At 41.5% G+C, this 25,989-nt stretch overlaps 1 protein-coding gene across 2 annotated transcripts in view; it reads left to right on the top strand.

The window, feature by feature from the left end:
• Nucleotides 1–24,946, top strand: part of GRID2 (glutamate ionotropic receptor delta type subunit 2) — a 737,357-nt gene extending 712,411 nt beyond the window's left edge. The window contains exons 15-17 of one of the 2 annotated variants that reach the window (XR_011324830.1): nt 17,939–18,179; nt 19,815–20,210; nt 22,272–22,463. Coding sequence is in view for 1 of the 2 variants with exons in the window: in XM_069784511.1 (XP_069640612.1) it covers nt 17,939–18,179; nt 22,272–22,694 (664 nt within the window). In the remaining variant the exon portion in view is untranslated. Of the gene's footprint in view, nt 1–17,938; nt 18,180–19,814; nt 20,211–22,271 lie in introns of both variants that reach the window. The other variant, XM_069784511.1, reaches the window with a different exon arrangement.
• The last annotated feature ends 1,043 nt before the right edge of the window (nt 24,947–25,989 follow it).

Here is a 25,989-nt window from a genome sequence, read left to right as displayed (position 1 = left end):
TCTCAAAAGCTTCACCTGTGCTTCTGTATAAATTGCTCTTCTAAACCATGGTAGCCTAATTAAGAGTTCTTTGTACCTTATCATACTTGATAGCTCCTGAGGTGAGGTGGGGGCTTCACACCTCATTTGCTGTTCGTAGCATTTCAGCAGGGCGGAATGGGGATGGGGCAATGCTGCACAGGTTAAGAAGTGCTGTTGTAATTACAAGAGGAAAAATAGCTTTGCTGCTCGACTGCCATGTGCGGTACTGCATGCTCCATAAAGATGATGGAATTTGCCTGCTACCCTGCTCAAACACAGCCACGTGTGTGTGCCTGGTGGTCTCAATGCTGGCACTGAGATCTCGTATCGTACCAAAGCAAAAAGCACTAGTGTGAGAAATGTTCATCTTTCTTTGAACAGCATCTGCACAGGAGAAAATGTTGCAACGTGTGCTCCTTGTGATCTAGTTGCACCCCTTTTGAGGTGCTGGCGTTCCCCAAACCTGCTGGCACTCCACTGGGATATTACTGCGATATAGTTACATACAAAATAGAGTCAGATATAAGTCATGAACATAGCTGTGTCTAAGATGCAGGGATTCCGTGATGGGCAGAGATGGACTGGGTATACCTTTACGGCCACTGTTTGTAATGTGGCAAGAAAGGTAAGATTGCCCTAACCTATGGTCTATTTTTGCAAAATCCTGAGATACTGATATTATTTAGCTGCTTTGGAAAACATTGCCTGAAATTCTCAGCTCAGGAGGTGATGTTATAAACTATGTGTCAATATGAAAAGAAATTAAATTCATTACATTTTAAGGCCCCATGACTACCAAACTTTGTGTCATTCTTACATGTCTCTACGGAGCACACGAGCACCTGTCTCTCCAGTGCCGCTTACCAGGTAACTCTGGTTCTTATCAGACTGTCATAAAAGCCCTCAAATGTGATTTACTGAGACAGAAGGCAGGAAGACTATAAAATCAGCCAGTTTCCTTTCCTTGGCTACTTACTTATGTTGTCACTGGTTCCTCTCCAGCCAAATGAGGTCAATCAGCTTGATGATCCCATCCCCTCCACTAAACCTTTAGTTGCAGAGAGCAGCTCCAGCAAGACACGGAAGGTCAGAATCTCCTTGACAGAGAAGTAGGCACTAAATGCCCATGGGGCCATGGGCTCTGGTTAGGGAGAGATTTGCCATTGATTCTGCCAGCACCATGTCTCTTTAGTGTGCCCACCCTCCCAGCCTGGGGACATTTCCCTGCAGCTAAGGGGGACTTTGCCAGGGTTAGTGCTGCAGATCCCTGTCCCCCACCAGGATTTCCTTCCCCTGTTGTAGGTGGCCTCAGTTACATGTCCTGTCTCAGCTTTCAGCCACCCATTTATCCTTACCAGCCTAATCGCCTCCCACTGGCTGCACTGCTACCTGTCAGGTATTTACAGTCTCTGCTCATGTTCCATGTCCACCTCTCTTTCCTAAATGTCCAATTGCTTGTCTCAGCCTCAGCTCATAACCCTTTATCCTCTCATCTTTCTTGGCTTTGCGTATGACCTGTTTTGCCACCTTTTTAATCTGTGATCTATAAAGCAGAAGTCAAGTAATACCATGAGGTAAACAGGAATGTATTGCATCACCTCCTTTGCAGCCTGAAAAGAAATAGTGAAGGTCTAAAGTACTGCACACCCCGAAGTTGTGAATCACAGCTCCAAAAAAACAGATATTTGCTTTTCAAAAGAGATACATTTAAAGGAAAGGAAATGCATCTTTCATTTTTCTCTCTGGTTTTTAAGCATCTTAGAGTGACACTGTGGCAGTTCTCCCCCATAGCAAGGCAGACTGCGAGCAATGAAGAGCTAATGAAATGAAAACCTGAAGTTTTCATTGTCCTTTCTCAGCGTGTACTTTAGGGAAAAGGCTCTATTACAAGAGTTGGAGATACTGCCGATGCAAAGGATCAGCATGTCCAAGGAGCTTGGAGGTTTCTCCATGAGTTTTCTAGGCTTAAGACTTCAAGCAGTGATCTTAAATCTCTCCCTTGCAAGCAGAGACCTCTTTGCCCTGACTTCAAAATCTAGGCAGGTAAACAAGGCTGAAGCATCCCAGAAGCCTCTCTAATGTGACCACTTATCCAGTAGTCTCTTCCTACCCCCAGGGCCATGCCCAGGACTGGAAAGACAGGTAATAGCGCCAAATGCAAAACAGGTTCATGTCCTCTGAACAAAAACTACAAAAAGACCTGAAAATATAGTGTGTTCCAAAAAATCTTTTAAAATTAAATGTGAATCTCTTTTTTTACTGAAACTCCCCATCAACTGGTGCGTCTTCATGTGGGATTTATTCTTTGCTTTATCTATTTAAGAAAAAGAAACAAAAAGCAAGCAGTAACTCTGAACTTCATTCTTAACTCTAAGGGGTTTCACTTGAAACCTGGTTAAACTCAAACTTGCACTGAACATGAGCTTAAAAAAATCCATGGTGTGTCATGTTAAATATTAGTTCAATTTGCAAATATGTGCACAGTCTTAAGGAGCTCATCTATCAGGAAAAGAAGTAAAACCTGACTTCTCTTGTAGATGGGAACAAGAACCAACGTTTTGTCAGTATTACTACCCTAAAGTAAAATGGGTGTAAGAAGAGAATTAGCCAGTATAAGTATCTTGTTGCCTGCAAAAGCTTTCTATGCTGGGCTACCTGGCCTGCCTTTCCACTCTGTCAGCAGTGGCATTAAAACAAAATATCCCTCCCACCCCTGTTAACACTAGTTACTGCCTTGCTGTGCTGGCTTTTGCTTCCAGCAAGGAGAAAATCTCTGCTGCCCTATTCTGCAGCTGGTTGCATTTTATTTGATCCCATTCACCTGTAATTGGAATTACACAATCAAAAGACACAGCCTGTGATTAGAGGCTCCGTAGGCAACAGGTGTTGGTTCATTCCCACAGTGCAGGCACAGTCTCATGCTTAAGGTGTTGCTGGTTGGGATCTCTTTGGTTGCAGCTCATCATGAGAGAAGGTAGGTGTCAGAAGGCAGGGGGGGTTTTCTGACCTCTCAAAAGTCATCAGTGCTGCTGCCAGCCCTCTGTAATCTTTTTAACTGGTATAAAGAGTTTTTCTTGAGCAGGCAGTGTAGGTGAGCTTTGTCTTTTTGTATCTATGTCCTCCCTGTGCCAGAGAGGGTGATGAGTGTCTAGTGCAGGCTCAGGTCCAACAGCAATACAGCTGAAGGTGGCCCTCTCCAACAGAGAAATGCTGTGCTGGGTATTTAATTCCAGTTTTTGGAAGAGCTGACTGGAAAGCAAAAATTCTGTTTTGGGGGGGGGGATAAGAAGAAACCTAAGCTTTGGTATCTGTTTTTTCCAGAGGCTTACAGCTCTCCTTAATGCAGCCAGGTTCCTATATCTGATTTTCCTGCACCCTGCAGTAGCTTCCTAAACTAGAGATTTACTTGCAGGGGTAAGAGTTTCTTATCACTGTCTATGGCATGACTTCTCTACCTGATAATCCCTGTTTTAAAGGACATCTGGCTTCCAGTCCTTGCTTTGAATTGGGCAAACAGGGTAGGAGCCCAGTTTGCCTTCATCCTGCATGTGCATCTTTCTCTCTGAGAAATTTGGCCAGAATACCCAATTTGACCTGAAGCCCAAACAAAAAGGGAGGATTGGAAGGAAAAAAACCCCAAAACTTCTTAGTTTAGAATTGAAATCAGAAACTGGTCTAACCAAAAAAACTCATTGGAATGTGCTCAGCCCTAAATATCCATATAACAATCTCCATGGAAAGCTCCCTCTATCATCACTATCTCCACAGTCAATCACAGCCATATCTGAATGTTCCTGGAATATTTTTTTCTTTTTTTACCCAATTCTTAGAGGTTGGGTACATCTTTATTAACAACTGGTATTTACAGAACTCTGGCAAATCCACTTACCCTCCATGCTGGCTAGAAAAATATTCAAGGGAAACTTTAGCCAGATGCTTGGTGATTAGCAAAATCCTAATTAAAACTGTTCTATATAGTTGATCATAGTTATATGAATCTTAGAGCAGCATGAGTGCGCTGCAAAAAGCCCCTGCTCCTACTTTTTGCCAAGCATGAGAGGAATGAATCTGAGGTTACCTTAGGTTTTTTGCTATTTACCCCCAGCTGCAGGCAGCATCCATGAGAGAGACTGCAATACATATCCTTGGTCACCCTCTTCAGTCAAGTGCTCCCGGGGAGAGAAGTATCTCCTGGAGCTTGTCTCCAGGTATTTGTGAGGTCTGACCCAAAGTAGGTGAAAAAACTGTAGTTAAGGACAGCAGTGTGGGAATGGTGCAGAGTTTGAGGGGAGGGCTGGTGCCAGGTGGGGCTGGAAAGAGCTGGGAAATGTTATGGCTTTGCTGGGAATGTGATGGAGGATCCTCCATCGCTCCCTTTTGTCACCAGCAACCAGTGCCATTCTAATCCTTCTAGAGCTGGAGAGGGGCTGTGGTACTGCCCGGCCACCGTGAGGGCCATGTCCCTTCCATCTCCCCTGCAGCCCGTTGCCTTGGGAGTCCCCCTCTGGGCTGAGCCTGCCCAGAGTTTGGCCCTGCCAGTAACCCTGAGGCTGTGCCCATGCCTGGGAAACAGGTACGGCCAGCAAGAGAGAGGCTGTGCTGCAGCACAAGCCTTCAAAAACTGTCATTGATGTAGAGGCTGAGCAATAGAGTCAGCCAACTGCTTGCTTGGGAAGTCATGACTAATACACTTCCACATCTTTGGCCTTTTCCACCTGTCATGTAGCCTGCCAAACTGCTCTTTTTCCTTGCGTTCTCTTTTTTCCACTTTCTCTTAGGAAAACAAATAAATATACCCACTGCGAAAGGGAATAGAGAGAGTAGGAACTGGGTTCAGCCACTGCTTCCATCAGTCACCTGGGGTTTGATCTTGCCATGCCTGCTTCATTGTCTCTGCCTCAGCTCTCTCTTCTGTAAAAGCAGAGTGATAATACTTGCTGTTAATGAAAATACTTTTTTAAGATTAAGTACTTTAAGAAAATTAACATAGTGCGTTCCTGAAATTTGTCTGAAGTTATGACAACTTGCTTATAGAAATTCTCTTGTGGGAGAGAAGAGACAAATATTTTGAAAGGCTTACAAGTTAATGTGATGATAAATGCCAGGATCTTATTTTTCAGACTGTTCTGTTCTACTTTTTCTCTGTTACCTACCTGGGGCTGCATTACAGCTCTGCTCCCAGCAGTTGCAGGCAGCTGCTGGTTGCAGGGGGAGAACTCCTGTGGCATTATTTATGGCAGCTCTCAGTGAAAGGACAGTGATTTACTGTGCATCATCTTCTGCAGCTGTGATTTGCAGCATGGCGACAGGGCCATTCAGTGGAATCCTAATTTTCAGTCTGACACAGAGGTAGAGAAAGGTGAACTGGCTGGGTAAAAATAAGAACCTGTTAATATCCTCCTTTCCCCTCCCACAAATAAACTTTTACTTTCTGGAATTGGGAAATTAGGGTTGGGAATATCCTGCCACTCATGCTACCATCTCTTCTGCCAGACAGCTTTTCAAGAGAAGTCAGGATAGTCTTGGTTCTCCCCCTATACTTGGGAGACTTTATTTTTTTTATATGGCTCCCTTTCTCTTATGTCTTTCCTCCAAACTCTACTTTTGACTGCAGTGGATCTTGCTAGGGAGACTCTCTGATGGGAGGTGGTTATCACGAAACCTGCCCTGTGCTCTGAGCTGAGCAACGTGCAGCAGGGCAGCAACAGGAGCCCTCATCCAGCTCTCGGACCTGCCTCTGCCAGCAGAAAGAAGGAGCTCACTTCTCTGTGCTATCAAAAAGAAGCTGCAGAATTTGACCTCATGCCCTTGATCTTTTTCAAGATATGCACGGATTGTCTGAGAAGGCTCACCAGTTTATCCAAATTGAATCTCAGTACCAAGTGGCTTGGTTTTGACCTATGCTGTAAAATTGTTAAATTCCCTACAAAGCCATTGGCATTCTGCAGAGGGGAGTTGATAGAAGAGCACCTTGTGTTTTATTTCTGGGGTTATTTCTTTCAGCCACAGTTTACCTGGCCCAAAGCACAGGAAAATGATGGGATACTTTTTGTAACATTACATGGCAAACCTGCATTGCTTTGTGTCAGTAGTAGCGAACCGTATCAGTCTGCTGTGGCACGGTGTCATGAGAGCATGAGCAAGCCCAGCCCAGCGGCCTCTGTGGGAAGCTGCTCCATGGGCTGTGCCTACTGGAGAGGGAGGAAAGGCAGAAGGAGGGAAAGGTTCACTTATTTGCTCCCAAGCTTCCTCCTCTGAGATTTGGATAGTAGAAATTGCATAACTGCAAGTGGGATTAATCATTTTATAAAAGAAGTGACAGTAGGTACAATAACGGAGGGTAAGTGTGCCCATTATCCGGTCTGGCTGACTATGAAAGATTTTTGCTTCAAGGCATCTCCTGTAATTGCAGATTTGGTTGATCAAGCTGTAAAACACTTTTAGGATACAAATTATGTGTGCTCTGCAAGCCTATGTTTCCTATGTCTCCTATTCCCCTGAGCCAAATGGAATATAATTCAGGTCAGTTACCAATAGATTGGTGGGAGGGGGGGAAACCCACACTTCTAAAAACATAGGAACCTCCCAAACACTGAGAAACAATTATGGGCTCTAAGGCTGAAAAACTAAATACTGAAATTGTGTTGCTTACTTTTGAGAATAGAATGTAAGAAAATTACTCGCTTTAACCATGTGGACTTTAATAATCAAGATACATAGTGAAAGAAGGCAGAATTCCTCATGAAAATCACTAAATTTTGTCACAGTGTCAAATGCTTTAAAATCATTCTGGAGTTAAAAAAAAAAAAATCAGATTGTACTATTGCTTTGTTGGGAAGCTTTTTTTTTTTTTTAAAAAACATTCAATTTAAAAATTAAGCTTGAGATTACTCCATGAAACTTTTCCTGTTTACCTTGTTTCTAACTTATGCTTCTGTATGTTTTTTGTTGAATGTAATCATTGAATACTCCAATATGAAATATTAGAAATATAGGGCATAAGAGGGGTGTGTTCTTGTGGGTGGCAAGGACTTAATCTTACTCATTCTTACACTCTTATTTATTCTTCTTACTCTATGGAAAAGTCTCATTTCTGATCTGGATGGAATAGTTTCAAAGAAAAGCAGTTATTTCCTCGTGCTTCTGCCTGGGCTGAAATTTCTGACAGAAGACTTAAGTATGCTAGTGGCTTTGCTGCGTGTCTATTTTGCCTAACAAACTTGTTTTGCACAGAACAGACATCCCTCAAGTTTGTGTGAATAATATGGGCCTAGATTTGAGTGGAGAAAAGGTATGAGGTGAAATGCAAATCTTCAGATCCTCCTGCCAATTCCTTCTGCTCCGCTTCCTCCAGCAGCAAAAGTAATGGTGGGTCTGAATTGCACTGCCTTGTTCCAAAGCACTAAAACCCAGAGGCCAAAAAAAAGTACTGTTACGCACATGAATAGGTTCAGCCCTTGCTTATTGCAATGCAGAAGGGAACAGAGGACCTGATTAGGCAATGTTTGGGAGACGAGAATACAGCCAAGCTAGCTGGCTGTGGCTCTTGAAAAACTGCAGCATTACCAGGGAGATGCCTTTATTAACAGAATAAACACTCGGTCCTCCTGCAGGTTGTTATCCAGGTTGAATGGCACTCAGTTCTTATCAAGGCACTTCTCTAATACGGAAATCTCACGTAGTGTGATCCTGTGAGTAAACACTATGCTGCTTAAAGCACTGATTCCTATCATGCAAAGTAGACTGCAGCCCCTCAGGACACACACTGCAGTGGAAGGTGGGCAATAAACCATCAATTATTAACTTTTGTAACCTCCAGTACCTAGCAGGGTTTCTGTGCCAGGCTTCTTCGGTTCTCTGTATTGCTGGTAGTCCTGCAACGGCACTGAAAGATGCTCTGTCTTCGAAATCTGTCAGTAAGCTCTCCCATCGGCAGAAAACCGACATACACGGGGTCAGCAGCCTGGCACAGATGCGTTATTGAAGGTAATCGCTAAGTCTGGTGAAGATGAGTGACTAGACCAATTCCTAGCTTATCTCCCCATACATAAGAGCAACACAGTTACAAAAGGCAGCAGCAACGCATCACATCGGTTAGGGCTGCACACAGATTGAGCGTAGCACAGCAGTCAGGCAGCTTTTTTTGCTTGCAAAGCTGTACTACTATATCTTTCATCATTTCCTTCTACACCTAAGGGAGGTTAAAAGATCTGAATGCTCATCAAGGTAGAGAAATTTAAGATCTCATGTGTCTTTGAGGAAGGCTTACCTGATGCACCTTGGAAGGGAAAGTAGGCAGAGCTAGCCCCAGAGCAGCCGAGGTGCCCTAGGCAATATTTCTAGTGGCACCCATCTCAGGCAGATCTATTTGTTACTTGGGTCAGGCTTGTGTCAAAAGTGTGGTTTGACACACATTTAGCCTGAACAGCAGGAGTGGCATTTCTCAAACTGCAAGATATAGTGTAAGAAATCTTAATTTTTTTAAAAGACAGTCAAATTCGCTCTTCGGTGCCTCCTGTAAACTTGGCAGGGACTCATAATTTCCTAGGCAGAATTGTGGCAATTCCTTAGGCGTCCCCAGGTAGTCACTATACTGCTGTGTGTATTTGAAGAGTATTCATTACTATGATTTAAGAAAGGCTTTAAAGAAAGAGTGTATTTTGGGGGTATCTCTAGAAATGCTTCTTCTATGAAATGCTTTTGCTTGGGAAAACAAATCAAAGTAATGAATTGAATTTTGAAGCACTAATATATCTTATGGGATACCTTAAACATTTTCACTTTCAGTGTCCAAAGGATTGTTTTGAGAGGGCTCTCCTTAGTGTAGCATTAATCTATATGGTTGGTTAATGCAGTGTTCATGTTCAGAAGTACTGGTTTCAAACCCCAATATGTTTAAAACCCTGGATGGGAATGGATCTGGGAAGCTTTCACTACTGTAACCAAGTATCTAGGAGATAAGAGCCTTTGAGATATTTTTAAATGTCAAATTTCAGACACAAAGCGTATTACTGTGATTTGATCTTCAGACTCTGTATTTATCTGTCTAGCTTCTCCTATTCTGTCAACAATCCTGTTCACCTTGGAGATAGCTTTAAACTATTGATTGGGTTCTTTGTAATCCAAATGATATTTAAATCAAGCTATGTAAATCACTCATTTAAACACTATCTAAAAGAACATATTGAAGGATTTGGTTTTCATTTTTAAGGGCTAAAAAAAGAAGCACTGGACAAACAGTTTAAAAAAAAAAAAAACAGAGAATCATCAGCTGTATATTTTTGTCATCTTTGCTTATGTAAATATTAAATAAATGTCAAATATGCAAGTGCTACCTAGATCTATATGCAAGTGCCACCTAGATCTCAGTTTAAAAATGAGCTGTTCTAGACTGTCAGTTAACAAGACTTAATGCAACTGATGTCTTCTGTTTCTCAAAATGTGGATATAGGTAGTTCGTATAAGAACAAGGCTTTGCACTGCCTGAAGCGTGACTCCAAGCAAAGATGATCGTTTCCAGATTCTTACACTAAAGTGAAAGATCTTTTCCTGCACCCAATAACCCAAATATCACAGTGTGCTTAAGGATGGTGCTGACATTTTCAAAGACCACCCAAGGTGTTCACTTTCTGACTGCAGATATGTTCAGGGTCTCTGTGGGACTTAATTGTCTTTTCCTTTTCAGCTCTCTTGCGTCTTTTGGGCTTGCTTGCTTTCTGCCTGTTATCAATTCATTAAAGCCCAACTTTGATATTAGCAAAGACCATATTGTCATAGCTGTAATGAGTGCTTGACTTTTAAAGGTAGCATAAACATATACAGTATATAAAAATTAAAGTTCACTAGTCACCACAACTCTTAAGATTAATCATGTTAGTAATTTGATTTCTCATGTAATTGCTTCTTAGCTGAAGATAAGGCTTGCATATTCATTCAGTGCTAGGTCAGGTTCAGTGAACTCCTCGTTTATTTATCCTTCTCACAGGGCATCAGCAGATGGTCTAAACAGATTAAAGTTATTCCTTATGTTCTAATTTTTTTAAAATATGTTTTCCCTTAAAAGAAAAGACAAGCATTTTAATATTTCATTTTGGCATTTTCTTAATGAAAACTTTTTGTGTTTAATTTATCACTTTGTACTCAAAAAATCTGAGAATGAACTATGTTAAATAGTAATTGACCCAAATAACCGTCCATTTGCATCTCGCTCTTGGAGAAAAAACAATAACAAAGTCAAACTTAAGTACTTTTTGCAATAGTTTGCTTTCTCCTGCTAAGCAGGAGTGCAGTTCTTTACATGGCTTGTTAACCACAGGGCTTCTCAGGCAGGGGACAGTTGACACGTGACACCAGGGGGAAATGTTCGATCAGGTGAGATTTGGGGGAGAAGACATCTGAGAAGTATGTGGTGACTGAAAGGGCACTTTCCAAGCTCTCAGTTTTTTGGCTAATCCAGGTATCCTGTACTGAGGCAGAAAAATGTCACTTGTCACAGCCTAACCAAAAGGGTTGGGTTCCCAAATGTGCTCTATGTTGGTCTCTGCTGTCTGTAAGTTAATGATGAAACTCCTGCTGACTTTGGACATTGAGGTTTCCTGATTTTGTGTGGAATCATCAATTATTTCAGTTCTGAAAAGAGCTACTGATTTGCTTACATGCAACTTGGGACCTGCAACTCAAGTCATACGTATGTAATCGTACTGTCTCCTCATATAGTCAAAATGTCATTTATGACTGCTTCCAGTGTTGCACAAGCATTATGGTAGGGGACAGTTTGAAGAAAGTGTAACCTTGGGAAGGAGTGCTATGTCCGTTCTACGGCAGTCACGTGCAACATCACAGCTGATCTTTGGATCTCAGAGATGATGTTGGAAGCATGGCAGTTAGCAAGACAGCCTTTCCCAGTGCAAAGCGAGGAGAGGAAGTGCAGAGCTGTCCTGGTTGTGGGGAGCACGTGCAAGTCTGCTTTGCTGTTCTGCAGAATCCAGGAGCTGTCCCTGCCTTCACGTGCAGGGACTTGCTTATGGTTTATGAAAGCAAGAGGAAAACTAGGTGTTCGTGTGACCATGATGTATTGAATTTTTTTAAAAAGCTTAGTAACTGTTGCTTTTCAAGTAATTTTCTAAAAGAGGACTGGAATACAGGTAGTGCACAGGAACCAATAAACCTTGAAAGTACATTTTGTTGTTTTAATAAGGTTGGTGGTGTACCATGACTTGCCATAATGAATTAATTTGGTGTTTATCATAACAGCACTGGGCTTAATGAACTCATGATATTTATGTGACTGTCTGTAGATGTTCTCTTGTCATTTGGGATTTATAAATAGGTACTAATACTTTTATCGCTGCTTTCTCCTGAGCAGGAAAGATCTGCATGGTGAAAGGCCAGTTAAGCTCACCTCAACTTTTTTCTATATTAAAAATAAGCAGAAGATCTTGAATAACTTGATTTTCATCTTTATCTAGGCTTCTGAATTGTTAGTATTCAGCAAAACTATGTGGCTTGAATAAAACTATTATAAAGCCATCCTTATAAAATTCTACCACAGCTGTATAATAAATATCGTTAATATCTCATTTCCTGTTACTGCAGATGCTGTTTCATTTAAGTTCAGCCTTCTGTATTTGACAGAGTGTCCACATAAGTTTAACAGATTTAAGTAAAAAGAAGTTCACTAATTTGAACAAAGTGATACTAATTTATGGGATCCAAGTCATGAGTGCTGCATCTTCTGAAGCTAATGGTTTATTGCTGAGCAAAACAGAAGGTCAGCTGCTTTCTTTTCGTATTGTTTGATATGCAAATCCTTAATGCTGAACAGCACGTCTGGTTTACTACTGCTGCTTCTATCATATCTGGAAGGTGAGATGCTTATCCTTGTTTCTGCATACTGCCTTCCTAGCGACAGCAGTGTGATGCCAAGCGCTGCTGAAGGGCAGATTGGAAGGCGACCACCTGCCCGCCCTTGTGGGGCACAAGTTAGCTGGGTTTAAATCTGCTTGGAGTCCCTGCCAGAAAACAGGCTTCACAGCTGGACCCAAGGGTGCTCTTTTGCTGGGTTAAGTGGTGGGAACGGGTGGAGAGGGAGCGTGGCTTCATCTAATCTGGCAGCCCAAGCTGCATTTGGCTGGCATGAAAAATACCCTCTCGTGGAGCCTATGATTGGCAGTTCATTAAAATACTGGCTTAAAAAAAAAAAAAAATCCCACACAGAAAACAGTCTCTTCAACACCAGCATTTTTGTTTACAGATCTCAAGACCTGTAGTTGAAGGAAGGACTGGAATAGCAATGATCTCTCTGCCTCCAGGTGCTTTGCTCATTTTGTAAGCTCTCCTAGCATCACCTCAGTCTGCTTGGGAACAGGCGCTGGCACAGCTCCCCTCTTTCTTTCAACCTGGGACAACTACTTCTGCCCTACACCTTCCCACACTTCCTTTACCTCTGGGCTGTGTTTTTTTCAAAGATTTGGTGCCCCTTTTAATTCTGGGCTTAGGTCTAGGGATGGCTAACTGGGTAGTGCAGCTGATGCCAGGCAAGCAGCCATTTCTGGATGAACACCTTCCCACCAGCTCTCTAAACACTTCTGAGTTTTATTTCTGACCATTCCCTATCTCTTTATTTTGTAGTGTTTGAGCAAGACCAAATTACACAGGAACCTTCCCCTGCTGTAGGTGAACACATATAATATCTTTTGCTCTCCTCAGCAGCTTCATCGTGGTCCATGGCCATAATATGATGCAAACGTGATTTGTTGGGCAGCTGGGGAATGACACTATTTGTTGGCACTGGGGATAGCATCAAAGTCAAGGCTTTGAGCATCAACGTGCATCTCCTGCGAGGCCCCAAGGATAAGGTCAGAATAATGGAAACTCATTGGGTCTCTGGCAGGGGAGGAGGTGAAAGGGACCCCCAAGAGCTTCCTACTTGCCTGTCTCCACCCTTATTCCCTGTTTCCCTCCCCACGGCTGGGACTGCCTCTTCCCCAGGCAGGAGGCAGCAAGCTGAACTGGGCAGCAGCCATCCCTCTCCAGCACCGAAGCCCTGAGCCAGCCTTGCAGGTGGCACCTGCGAAAGCTGCTCTGCTGCTGAGAGGGGGGCCTGCTTTGCCAAAACCTAAAGCCCACTCAAGGAGATGCAGTAGAAGTTGGCATCACCCCAGTTACTGCCATGAATAAGGAAGATTTAGGCAGTTGCTTCACTGAAACAAAGTAAAACCTCCTTGTGGGTTCTTACCTGTCTACTTTGAGGACTGAAGGATGGTCACAAATCAGCTTAGTTTTATACCTTGTTTAACAAGAAGAGAACTGAATTCTGTGAAGATTTGGTGCTGGATTTTTGTTAGAAAAGCTCTGGTGTGGAGGTTTTGCCTGAGGAATTTGACTCTTGGCTAGCCACTGGAGAAGTTCCTTGAGCTGTTCTAACCACCTGGCCCCGTCTGCAGGCACTGAGCGTTCCCAGACACAACCCATGCGACCTACCCAGGAGCTCCCCGGGGAGCTGGCACAAGGGCTGGGATCTCAGCTTGGGGTCCCAAGGCACAGCCCACTGAGGTACACAAACAGCTCCCCCCCCCTTTTTTTTAATTTATTTACTTTTTCTAAACCCCCCCCCCTTTTGACAGTGGGCACTCATTGTATGGCTCTGCGCATCTCCTCCCTCCAGCAGCCTGATCTGGGAGACTAGAGCCAGAGTAGCACGTCATCATCTCCTCTTCCTTGTCAGTGCTAATGGTGAAGTTATCCCTCTGGATAACACGTTCCTGGTGCAGGAAGACAATATTCAGTAACCTTCGGCATCTCAGACCATGCATTGGCGTTTCTGATCGCATTGTAAATAGCCTGTTGCATTTCTTGCTTGCTATTGATAACTCGGAAAGAATAAAACAAGATCAAAAAAACAGTGTTGTCACAGATGTCTCAATTTTGTAGCATTTGTGACACCTTGCTATCGTAATAAGTTGGATTTTTTTTATCTGTGGGTATTTTGCAGGAGTAATTACATTTCACTGCCAGGAGCAAAGTATGTAGTTACCAAGTTGAATCCAGCCCTATTCCCATTGATTCAGTAGGATTTGTTCACATCACTGTCAGATTTGGAAACCGCAGGGAGTTTAGGTTTCTGTGTATATATCCACTAGACATCACTTGGCACTGTGAATTCAGGGCCAAATTAGTTGAAGTGCATGCGGATGTTTTCTTTTGTGCAGCTCAATAACTTTACCATTGCCTTGAAAAATATTACTGTAACAGTTTGCCTGCTAGAGAAAAATACATTAAGATGTGCACTCTATCCATAAGCAAGTTTTAAAGGTCATGTTTTTCAGACAAATCAGATTATTTCAATATATAGGTCTCTTCTGTAAACTTTTTAAGACTACGGTGTTTCAAAACAGCAGGAACTCATGCACCCTGCTTACTACTTTCCACCACTCTTACTACTGCCTTATGTGTTGCAATACTACTCCATGCCAAGGCAGCAGGCTCAGAGGAGCCAAGGCTGTCAAGGAAAAAGTTCAGCTGTGAAAATCTGGGACTTGTGAGAAGAGGCACTTGCTGGAATTATAGCGTCTAGTGCATCGTTATCATTCAGAGCATTTAGTTAATGCATTATTATTTTAGTCATTTATTAAATTTGAAAATCAAATTCGAAACTGATTGTAGTGCCTGCCACCCCACAGGTGTCTGATTAGTGTGTAAGGGCACCCACCAGGAGCTGCAGGAAAAGCACGTATTTTTAGGGAAAGGGTGCCATCGTGTGGGAAGCGCCTGCAGCACGCGAGGACAGCAGGGCCTATGAGCTGTGCAGGCTCTCAAGAAAGCACCCTTCCTCATATTGTTTTTCATGGATTTTCCATAGAAGTACGATTTGCATTTCTGAAAACGTGCTACAAAAATAGAAAGTTTCATAAATAGGAACAGGTTGGTAGTGTTAAATCTTCTTAATATGTTAACTATTATTTTGGTTCCACAAACGGGTGAATTCAGAAACAAAGTCTTTACTAAGTCTAATAGAAGTGGGATCCCCCTTTTTGTCTGTATGAAGTTAATATAGTTAGATATTCATGCTCTTATAATTTCTCTTGATATGTATTTTATCTCTCAACATCTGTTTTCAGCTACAGTTTTACAAGGCTTCATTATAAGCTTTCCATCTCTTAAGCTTTTCCATGTAATGATGTAATTACTATCCCCAGTTTCTGCTTCTTTTTTATGTTTTCCTTTAAATAATTGAACTTATATGTTACATCCATAAAGAAAATTGCCAATAATTAACAGGAGTACAATTAGGAATAAATCTCTGTTAAGGAACAAGCTAAAGTTCAGTGTCTTTATGCAAATGCCTATTGTTGCGAAGATGTCTTGTGTAATCAGGAATTACACTGACAAGTGAAGAATCATTTAATTAATGAGAATAGAGCAATCATTTGGATGGTTCATTCTATTACTGACTGAATAAAAGAGAGAAAATAGCCCTGCTCAGGGATTAGAGCTGCTGCTGGAAGAAATAAGCCCCACAATGTTGTTTTGTTACTGCCTTGTGTAGATAGTACAGTAACTCCTAAATAAAAAAACATATGCCAAATGTTTGGATTGGGCATCAAAAATTAATCTTCTATTACTCTACAACAACTTAGACAAAAGGGTTCTGTTTATGCTGACTATCTGCTGCTCCTGCTAACCTGACAGACTGGAATATTTGGGCCAAAATACTCACGTAAGTCCTAATGCAGGATGCTAGGGCAGCAAGAACCAGAATTGTGGTGAGTTATGGCTGTAACCACTGTATGCCATGATAGAGAGTAGTGTATGGACTGTGCTTGCAGTTACAGAGGAGTAATTACGGTGGGAAAGGATCTCGAGGTTTCCAGCCCAGCCCTCTGCTCAAAGCAGGTCCAGTTAGGTCAGGCTGCTCTGGGCCTTGCCCAGTAGGCCTTTGAATATCACCAGGGATGGAGACCCTGCAAATTCTCTGTTCCGGTGTTTGACCTCTCCCTTTTTCCTTTTATCTAGTCAGGATTGCTCATGTTCCAGTTTGTCCCAGCTGCATCTCCTCCTGTTACCGGGTCTGGCGCCAGCTTCTCTACAGGCTCCCAACAGGCAGCTGTAGGCAGCAATGGCAGCAATCCTGTGTATGGTCCCCATGCCCCCAAAGCTCCTCTGAACATGGATGTCTCATAACAGCTATTCTGTCTCTTGCAATAGAACGGAGAGTCCTCCAGTCCTTGACTTATCCTTGCCCCCTCAGGAAGCTTTGAGATGGGGCTTCCCTAAGTTGTCCTTGTGTTGAGACAATTCAAAATATAGCCCAGGCAACTCTGACCTTGTTCACAGTTCTTCAGGGCTGGACATTCAGCAATGTACTGTCAGCAGGCATTGCACAGAATTTGTCCCACTTCTTATGGACACAAAGATATGCGAACAAGGTGATTCTGACAACTCCAAAGCCGTGTGTATCACCTGCAATCTATTCCTCAAGGGCACTGTTCCCTTTGGTACAGCACAGAGGTGGACAAGCAGTTCCCCTCTGAACAGGTCAGGAGCTCAGCCACGGGAATTACTCCTAGGTAGGAAGCAGAAACGCACTCCAGAGCTGTGCTGGGATTTAAGCCACTGATGGCTGCCTGAAGTCTCTCATTCCTGGTAGGACCACAGCATTAAGTATATAGTCATTTGAACGTGCCATAGAAAATTTAGCAGCTTCATTGACATGACTACCTGTTCAAGTGGCATTAGAGATTGAATGATCTCTGTATAGAGCAGTTGCCCTGTGCTTCCGAGGTGCACATAATATTCTGGTTTTCTGAGGTTGAGGTAGACCACTGCATTGAGCTGTTATGGTAGCCCTGAGTGAGTGGGACAGCTTTTCTTCCCCCTTTGATGCAGTACAGTCTCTGGTAGCAACATTGCAGACCTCTGCTGGTTTGTGTGCACTTGGATTTTTTGCATGCTGTGTCAAATGATTGCACAAGTAATTGTTTGCCTTCCAACACTGAAATGAAAAACAAATTCATTACATGAAGGAAAACATTCCCCCTGTTTTTTTTTTTTTTAAGTGTAATCATTGAATTTTTTATTTTGGGTAACCAGATGCACCCAGCTGCTACTCTAGTCACTTCTGGATGTTTTTAAAAAACAGTCTCCTCAGGAATAAATGAACTAAATATGAAAATCTTCCAAACAAAATTGACATTTCTCAAACTGTTCATCCCACAGGAAGTCTAGCTAAATACATTGGCCTTGCAAGCTGCCCAGTAAATCTTTGGCAGTGGGCTGGGTACATAGGTGCAAGGATGAGTGAATTCCGCAGCAAAGAACCTTCCTATGGAAATCACTTACCAGCAGGTCGCACGCTCCCATTGAACACGATTAGCTTAGGTCATCACTGACTGCAGCTAAGATGGTTCTGCTCTCTCTCCAAAGCAGCAAGTAGGTAACATGATAAAAATCAGTTTACAATAAGGTAACGTGTATCCTGTGGTACATCTGAACTGTATTTTCTTTTTCTTTTTTTATTGATTGAAATGTTTCTTCTTCAGCAATTAAAATGCAAAATATATATTATCAAATATCTAATGTACTACACAAGTCAAATGACATAGTCTGTAGTGAAAGCCAGGTAAGAAAATATGGTATATTAGGTAAATTATTTTCATTAAGGGTCTTAAAAGAAGGAGAGACTTGTGTGTGCTTTCCTGTATCTAGAGTGGAGCATAGATATCCATATGCTTAGTCTTACAGGCAACCCCATATTCAAGCTTTCTTTTCTGGCTAAATCAGTTCATCTGGATTCATCAGCTGCTTGGCTTTCCAAGACTCATGGAAAGGTTTCAAGTAGTCAGATTACATCGTCACACTCTCAGGTGCCACCTCCACTGCCCCACTGTAACCCCTGACTCTGTGCTTTCTCCTCAAGGATTTTGGAGCTGCAGCAGAATGGTGACATGGACATACTGAAGCATAAGTGGTGGCCGAAGAACGGTCAATGTGATCTTTACTCATCTGTGGATACCAAACAGAAAGGAGGTGCCCTGGACATAAAAAGTTTTGCAGGTGTTTTCTGCATCCTCGCTGCTGGGATTGTCCTATCCTGTTTCATTGCAATGTTGGAAACGTGGTGGAATAAAAGGAAAGGCTCCCGGGTTCCATCAAAAGAGGTATTAGACCCTCCATTTCTCCTGGGGAATTTTCATGCACCCTAAAGATTTCTGGCTTGACTTTATAGCATTAGAGAGGGTGGGGAATCAAATTCAGAGGTATTTCCTTAGGTTCCTGATTTTTTAAGGCAAATGTTGTTCCTCAAAAATCTCTTTAGCTGTTCTTTCTAGAAAAGCTTGAATGAAAAAAAAATGTATATTGATGATGTATAAATATGCAACTATTCTGAGTAAAACACAACTGTTACTTGTAGAATAGTACATTATTAATACATCAATATTTAGTTCATTATTCCCATTGGTGGGAGCTAATTCTCACCAGTAAGTTCAAAGGTTTCTTGGCTTCTTCTTGAAAAATATATCCCCTAAGCTCAGTGGCTGAGTCTTTCAAAATAGATTTGCAAAGTTTAGCCCTTTAATCAACAGTTAGCTTCTTAAATAAGCTTGTCCCCATTTTCAGAAATGTTAATCTCTTGAGACTTCCATGAACTTCAGTTCTCGTTATTTCATCTGAAGTCCAGGGAAGCAAGAGCACGTTATATTTTTCAGATTCAGGCCAGAGTTATTTCTGAAATGTACCACAGACTTGTTTAACAAAATCTTGGAGACCATGGGGAGATACGTTATTTTACACCAGAGATGAGCTTGCTTCTACACCTGCATGTGTAATATTTTCCTTCCCGTGGCAATCTGCCTGTCCCTTTACCAGCCATCTGAGCCTTATGCAGTCTTACGACAAATTTCTTACCTTCATAATTAAGTCTTTAGCTCTACAAAATACTAGAAAAACATTAGGAGGAAAGAAGTTATTAAAATGTACTTGGCAGTGATGCCCAAAGCTGAACCTAAATACGAGCTTTAATGTAGCACTATCAATTATAGCTTTTCTATCTGTGTAGCTCACACATATCTGTGTAGCTTAGACATATCTGTGTAGCTTGTGGGGTATTGCTGTTAATTTGTGTGCAGTGGTCTCGCCTTCTCTGCAGTTTCTCCATTGTGTTTATTCCTGCTAATCTAATGCTGTGTAATCAGGCTGGATTAATTACACTACCTAATTAGACAGCATTGGCACTGATATTAGAATACGTTTAATCTTTTCTTGCCTGTTTTAATTCCCAAGCTTTTTTTTGTTCAAGATCTGGACCGGACCATTATTAAAAGAAAAAAAAAGAATCTCTAGTCTTTAAGTTGGGTTTCTCAGGAATAGAAACCGTATAGTTTCAACTGGTAAATTATTTAAAAAACCTAAAATTTACTTGACTGTTGTTTACCCAAACTTTCAGAACTTCATACTACATATTTATCTGGTGCAAAACATAAAAATAAATAACAAATGAAAAGAAAAAAACAACACGGATATTTTATATAACTATAAAATTTCCTATTTCAGTTTTCAAATGCAGAGAAATTCAAGTGTATACTTTCCACAAATGGTATAATTTGGCCTCCTTGATCTTTGTTACGTGGTCATTAGCTTAGCATTTAAAATTGCATCTCAACGCTAAATTGAAAAGCTTGGCTCAAAACTGAGTTTAACGTGGACATATGTGCTGAATGTCCCCACTCTCCTGGATGTGGGGGTCATTCAGCAAAGAAATACATCTTAACTAACTTTCTTAAAATTCATTTTAGCTTCCATGAAATCCATTGGCTCTTCCAGGCCACTAGTCCAGAATCGGGGGTCAGATTGGGCCAGTTTGTGGTCAGCAAGCCAACCCTTTTTCCTGGTGGCTGCCATCTTGTGCTCCAGAATGCAAGCATTTATACTGAAAAAAATTGTCTTATGGTTGCGAAGATAACATTTCGGTCGCGTACCAGAAGTAATCCATTCAATGATGTCTGCCTGAGTCTGCAGACAGCCTTAAACAGTAGCTCTGAGAGAAGTATGAACCGCCCCAGTAATCTCAATGGGATGTTGACTCTGAAGCCTGATGATAATTTAAGTGTGAAAACTGCTGAATATTTCACTACTGATCACACAAGAGAGAAGAGGAAAGATCATATTATGGAGATATGCACAATCTTACTGTGAGTGGGTCTCATTTTGGTGTATCGATTGGGTGGAGATTGGGTTGTGGGCTAAGCATGGGAGAATATCACCGCTTATATATTTTCACTGGTCTGACCCTAGCCCCAAATGCATCTCTGTAAGAGAAGAAAGAGGAATATTTTGAGTAACTTATAGAGGCTCAGAAGTGATGAAATTCCAATCTTTTCCTGATCAGCATTTTAAATTACAGTGTTTGTATGTTTTTTCAAAATTAAAAACAAACAAACAAAAATAACCCAACAAAGGAAAAAAGGGAAAAAAAGCAAAAATGTTTAGGACTGTCCCTCAGAGACATAGTCATGACTTGCACGTGCTAACAGAGCCTCTGTATATTTCTTTAGCTTCCAATGTGGCCCCAGTTCTCCTGCATCCATATGCAGCTCCAAAGTTTTTAGGAGAGAGCGTTTGGTGAATGCGTTTGGTTTCAATGTCACCTGTGTGGTTGTTATGTGCATCCATGTCTATGTCCACATGTGAATAAACTATAGACAGAAAGCTAAGTCTGAGAAATGAGCACTGCATTTTTTCCTTCCCGTGATGAGCTCAAACCAAAGCCTCTGTGGTCAGCGATCACCCAGTCCCTGGGAGATCCCTGATGCCCCATTCCCTGCCCCTTTTCCCCCAGTTTGTCTCCCTGTCCCTGCCCTTGGAGGGTAAAATCCCAGAGGGGAGCTGGCCTCTCAGCCTCCTTCCAGTCAGGCTCTGTGTTCGGCGTGGTACCAGTGCAAATATTCGGTGATCCATTTTGCTAAGTAGATGAACTCCTGCAGTTTGTTCTAGGTGTGGACTTTTTCAGAGTGCTTGACTTCATTCCTAGACAAAGGAGGGATCTCGAGCCCATTCGGTATACTAGGAGTTTTGCCATTGATTCAGGGAGCTCTGGATCAAGCCAGTCATTGAGTTGCAGTAATCAAGGCTGGAAATCATCAGTGCACACCTATCGGCTGCCTAATTATCCTCTGTGAGGTCCTAGAGTGTGAGATATTTCTAGTGGCCTGGAAGAGCCAGTAGATTTCACAGAGGTTAAGGTAAATTTTAAGGTTAGTTGAAATTGATTTTTGTTCTGAGTGAGCTGTGCTACCTAGACTGAGGGAATACCCCTGTATGTATATACTTAATGCCGCTTTGAATTAAGCTTTGCAGTTCAGTACAATACAGGTGATTTATTGTGTCACCCAGGACATCACCACTTTTTTTAACTTCCATGCATTTAAATTCTCAATTATAACAAACCTGTTCTCTGGGAGGAGAGATTTAAGAAGGAAAAGGGACAGAGATAAGAGGAGGAATGATATATTATAATAAATACCCCAGGCCGCCTTCTCTTCTTCTCACCCACAAGAGCGTAATTCCATCAGAATCAATGAAATTGCTTGTTTGTAGGTAAGGGGACGGTTAAACCCTCTGTTAGCAGCATAATTTAAAATTGCCCGGTGTACTCCTTTCTGTGTCATGTCAGTGAGTCACCAGTGCTTTTTTTTTTTGTCTGGAAGTTCAGCTTTTCTACACCACAATTTATATTATAAAGGCAAAAAGCAACCTGAGATGTTTTTAGCCCTTCGTTAAGCCCTGAGAGGATGACAAAGACCGCAACCTGATCCCTCGCAGCCTCCCATGTTGACATCCAAATTTAGTCGTCATGCAGAGTTGAAGAACTGGCATCATCCCAGGCATTTGAGATTATGCTTTGCTTTCATGGCACAAAATTTACTGTTATTCAGTTGTTGCTAGTCCAACCCACCTAGCTCTGAGCCTGACTTTTCCTGATGGAAACCAAGCGGTAGCACTTGGAGTTTAGTTGTTCGGATTGAGTGTTTGAAGGTAGCTGTGGTGTAAGGGTCTGCCTCGGTTTGGCTTAGCCCACCCAGCTGCAGGTGGTGGGGGTGGTTGCCAGTGACGTTCAGAGATGCCGTCAGCCAACAGCCAGCTGTAGTTAATTGTGCGTTGTGCTTCCTAAGCAGTTCTGATCGCACTGTGAAGCTTCAACCCAGGACAAATGGCGATGGTGAGCGGTGCCTCTTGTTTTTCTCGTTCCCCAGGATGACAAGGAGATCGACCTGGAGCACCTCCACAGGCGCGTGAACAGCCTCTGCACAGACGACGACAGTCCCCATAAACAGTTCTCCACCTCGTCGATTGACTTGACCCCGCTGGACATTGACACTTTACCCACACGTCAGGCACTGGAGCAAATCAGTGACTTCAGAAACACACACATCACCACAACCACCTTCATACCAGAACAGATCCAGACTCTGAGCCGCACGCTGTCTGCTAAAGCCGCTTCGGGTTTCTCCTTTGGCAGTGTGCCCGAGCACCGAACTGGCCCTTTCAGGCACAGGGCACCCAATGGTGGCTTTTTCAGAAGCCCCATCAAAACAATGTCATCTATCCCTTACCAACCAACTCCTACTCTGGGGCTGAATATTGGTAGTGACCCAGACCGAGGCACCTCCATCTGAGCATCAGACCAAGTTTCTTCACTGTTTCTTTTTTAGGACTCCCTTTGCAAGGAGCAGCTGTAATATTGTGGGACTAACATGGATGTAACCTTTTTTCTTTTCCTTATTTTTTGGTTTTGAGGGTTAATTTGTTTGAGGGTTATTTTCTGTTTGGGGGGGGGGGTCCCCTTTTTTATTTTATTTAAGAATCAGGATTATTAGTAACAACTCTTCCTCTTCCTCTTCTCTGCTTTCTCAGTCTGGTCTCCTCTGTCTCCCCTTATTCTCTTTACTAGTCAAATCACTTATTCTTTGGTTTATCACCACATTAGGTTTTGGTTACTTCAGGCTTTTCATATACTTTAAATATAGGAAACGTGCAGCAATTTGTGCATAGAAAAACCCTGAGGATTACTTTACAGAAGGGCATTGGCTCCTCCTTCCCCGCCGCTCTTTTTTACTATAATTGCAATAACTTAAGTCCTTTTCATGTATTCTGCTGCATCCAGTCAGCGCTCCACTGCTGTGTGTCCTTTTAACTGTGGACCAAAGGCAAACCCTGCAGTTTAAAAAATGGAAAAATTTTAAAAAAAAGCAAAAAGGAAAAAAGGAAAAAAAAAAAAAAAAAGCAAAGCAAATGAAGTTAAAAGACTATTCAGGCCCCATAATATGAGAATGCAGTTTTGTAGGATTACAAAAAGCCATTACTATGCCAGTAAAGACTACAGTTAAATCTACTTTTGCACTGCAACAGTGCATATGACCTTTATGTGATTGTACAGTGTTAAAAGTTTTTCTTATGTACAGTAAACTGTATCATATGGTAGAAGCCTCTGTTGTGTTAAATAAATTAGTATCTCATACATATATATATATACATATATACACACAGGTATGTGTATATATATATACATGTATATATAGCTATAAAATGGCAGCCATTGCTATTGCAATTCATTTAATAAAGCTTTAGTAAAAATGTGTTGTATACAGGAAAGATGTACAGTGCAGGGGGTCTTTTCATTTAGAAAAGACAGGTTGCTTTAATGTTATTCTGACTTGCATCATTTGCCAACAGAGCATATTTTATACTTTTTTATTAGAACATCCAGGGCAATTTAACATTTGTACCTAGATGTAACTCCTTTGGTTAGGTTTTGCATTGGCTATTGAGCATTCTATAAGGCTAACCTTGATAATTTTACTTTTAATTAATTAGACAAATGGAACTCTCTCTTAGGCATACCACATTCATGAACAACTAATATAGTTCTAGAGAAGTTTAAACATAGATCAAAGGTTAATAAATTATTTTCCAAATCAGTGCAGTTGATCAATACAATAATGGTGTTAATGGAGAAAAAAAAAAGCCCTCGAGAAATACAGATATGGCCTTAATTATAATCATGTATTGTTTAAGGAAAAAAAAAATATGAACAGGCGCTCATTTTAACCCTTTATATGTTAAGTTAGATTTAGAGGAGCTATGTATTTTTTCTATTAGTGCCAACTGTATAGAACAAAAGAAAGAACAGCAGTGAGAGCAAAACCAGTGCCCACTTTGGCACCAGCTTTTTAAAGTAACACTGTTACCTGTTAGAAATGTAGGAAGAGCTTTCAATTTGTAATCCTTAAAACTAAAAATGCAGTTAAGTAGAAAGCAAGCAGTTTATCCTGTGAGTTTTTTGGTTTGGTTTTGTTTTTAATGCAACCATACACTTATTTTAACCTAACTCATTCTTTGGCTAGGATTAATAGGAATCAGCCTATGTGATTTGCTTTAGGATAAATTAAAAGGTATATTCTTCAGATCTATTCTATTTTGATGCTAATTCTGTTCTGGGGGAGCATCTTGTACTGTCACTGTTTTTTGTACTAAATCTTCAAATATTGTCTACTGTGTAAGGCAGAACAAATTCTTATCGTGCAAAAGGCCATTTTGTTTCCAGGGTAGCAAGTGTCTAAAAGCATGCACAACTTGCTTCCCCCTTGTAACATTCATGAACTCATCCACACTTCTGAGTAAAATAAAAAAAAAAAAAAGAAAATTTCTTTCCAACAAGCTACGTAGGGACATACCAGATGTTGCAGTGATTTTAGCTATTAAAAAAAAACAGTTAACCATGTACGATATTTAAAATAGGCCTATTTTGATGTGTTGCCTATTATACAGATACACAAAACACTTTTTGGAGGCCTCAGTTACAAGTGGCAGAGCTTTCTGTGTATAATTTGTCTAAATAATTTGTCTAATAAAATTGTTTTCTAAACTTGCGTTTCCTCCTGTTTAATTGCTGAGTGCTGTGGGATTTTCAGTCTGTAGCAAGGCGTCCACTCGTGAATGTTTTTGCGGCACCATTACTGAAGGGGATTTAGCCTGAGGAGATGGGGTGAGCTCGCCAGGCTACCATGAGTCAGGTCAGTGTAGAGCATTCATGGAGATCCATGAATTCCACCACGATTTACCATGTTTATCAATGTCAGGCTTAGATTTCAGAAAGCGTATGTGGATGGCGTTTTGGAGAATGATTTGAGAGTTCATTGGCACTGACATGTACAGGACATGATTTGTAGAAATACTGCATCCCACCCCCATCCTTTTTAGTGTAATCTAGGAATTTTCTTGGAAGATGGTCATTATTCTTATAGAATCACATTTGCCATCTTTATTTGCACAGAAGTTAGTTTGCTCTGATGCTGGACATACACTGCCTTTAGATCTGATGAAAGTGTTAGTGCGCGAGAATTCAGTCCATATTTCATTATGGCCTTCTCAATCCTTAAGTTTCGTTAACATGTTAAACTTAATGGACTAGTCATTAGTAAGTAAGTCATGCAGAATGTACTGCAGGAACATCAGCCATGATGATTTAACTTGCGGCATCCAACGTTTGTCTGCTGGCTTTTTACATTCAGTGTATTTCATTCACTTAATAATATTTTTGACCTCTTACGATTTTCTATTAAGCTTAGCAGGCATTCAGGGGATTTCATTTTACAGTTTCAGAAATACATTGGAAGGAGTCCTCAGTTCATTGCTATGTTAAAAAAAAAAAAAAAAACAAACCTGAATCCAGATAACATAAAAATCTAAAGGAAGTTAGATTAGTGAAAGTGACTTGAGGTTAAAATTTAAAGGTGCCTACGCAATAACGCCAATAGGCTCGTACATCAGCAGGCACTAAATGCCTAGCAACAGGATGCTAGAAGCTTTTATAATCAGGCTACTTTTATTATTTCATATCAGCCAAGAGACCAACTCTACTTACTTTCTCTGAGGCAGAGCTATGGCAAACTGAGGCACTGACCCTACAAG

The sequence above is a fragment of the Haliaeetus albicilla genome, chromosome 1 (genome assembly GCF_947461875.1).
Source record: "Haliaeetus albicilla chromosome 1, bHalAlb1.1, whole genome shotgun sequence".
Taxonomy (NCBI): domain Eukaryota; kingdom Metazoa; phylum Chordata; class Aves; order Accipitriformes; family Accipitridae; genus Haliaeetus; species Haliaeetus albicilla.
The sequence above is the reverse complement of the archived record's forward strand: the minus strand, read 5'-3'. Positions and strand labels throughout refer to the sequence as shown.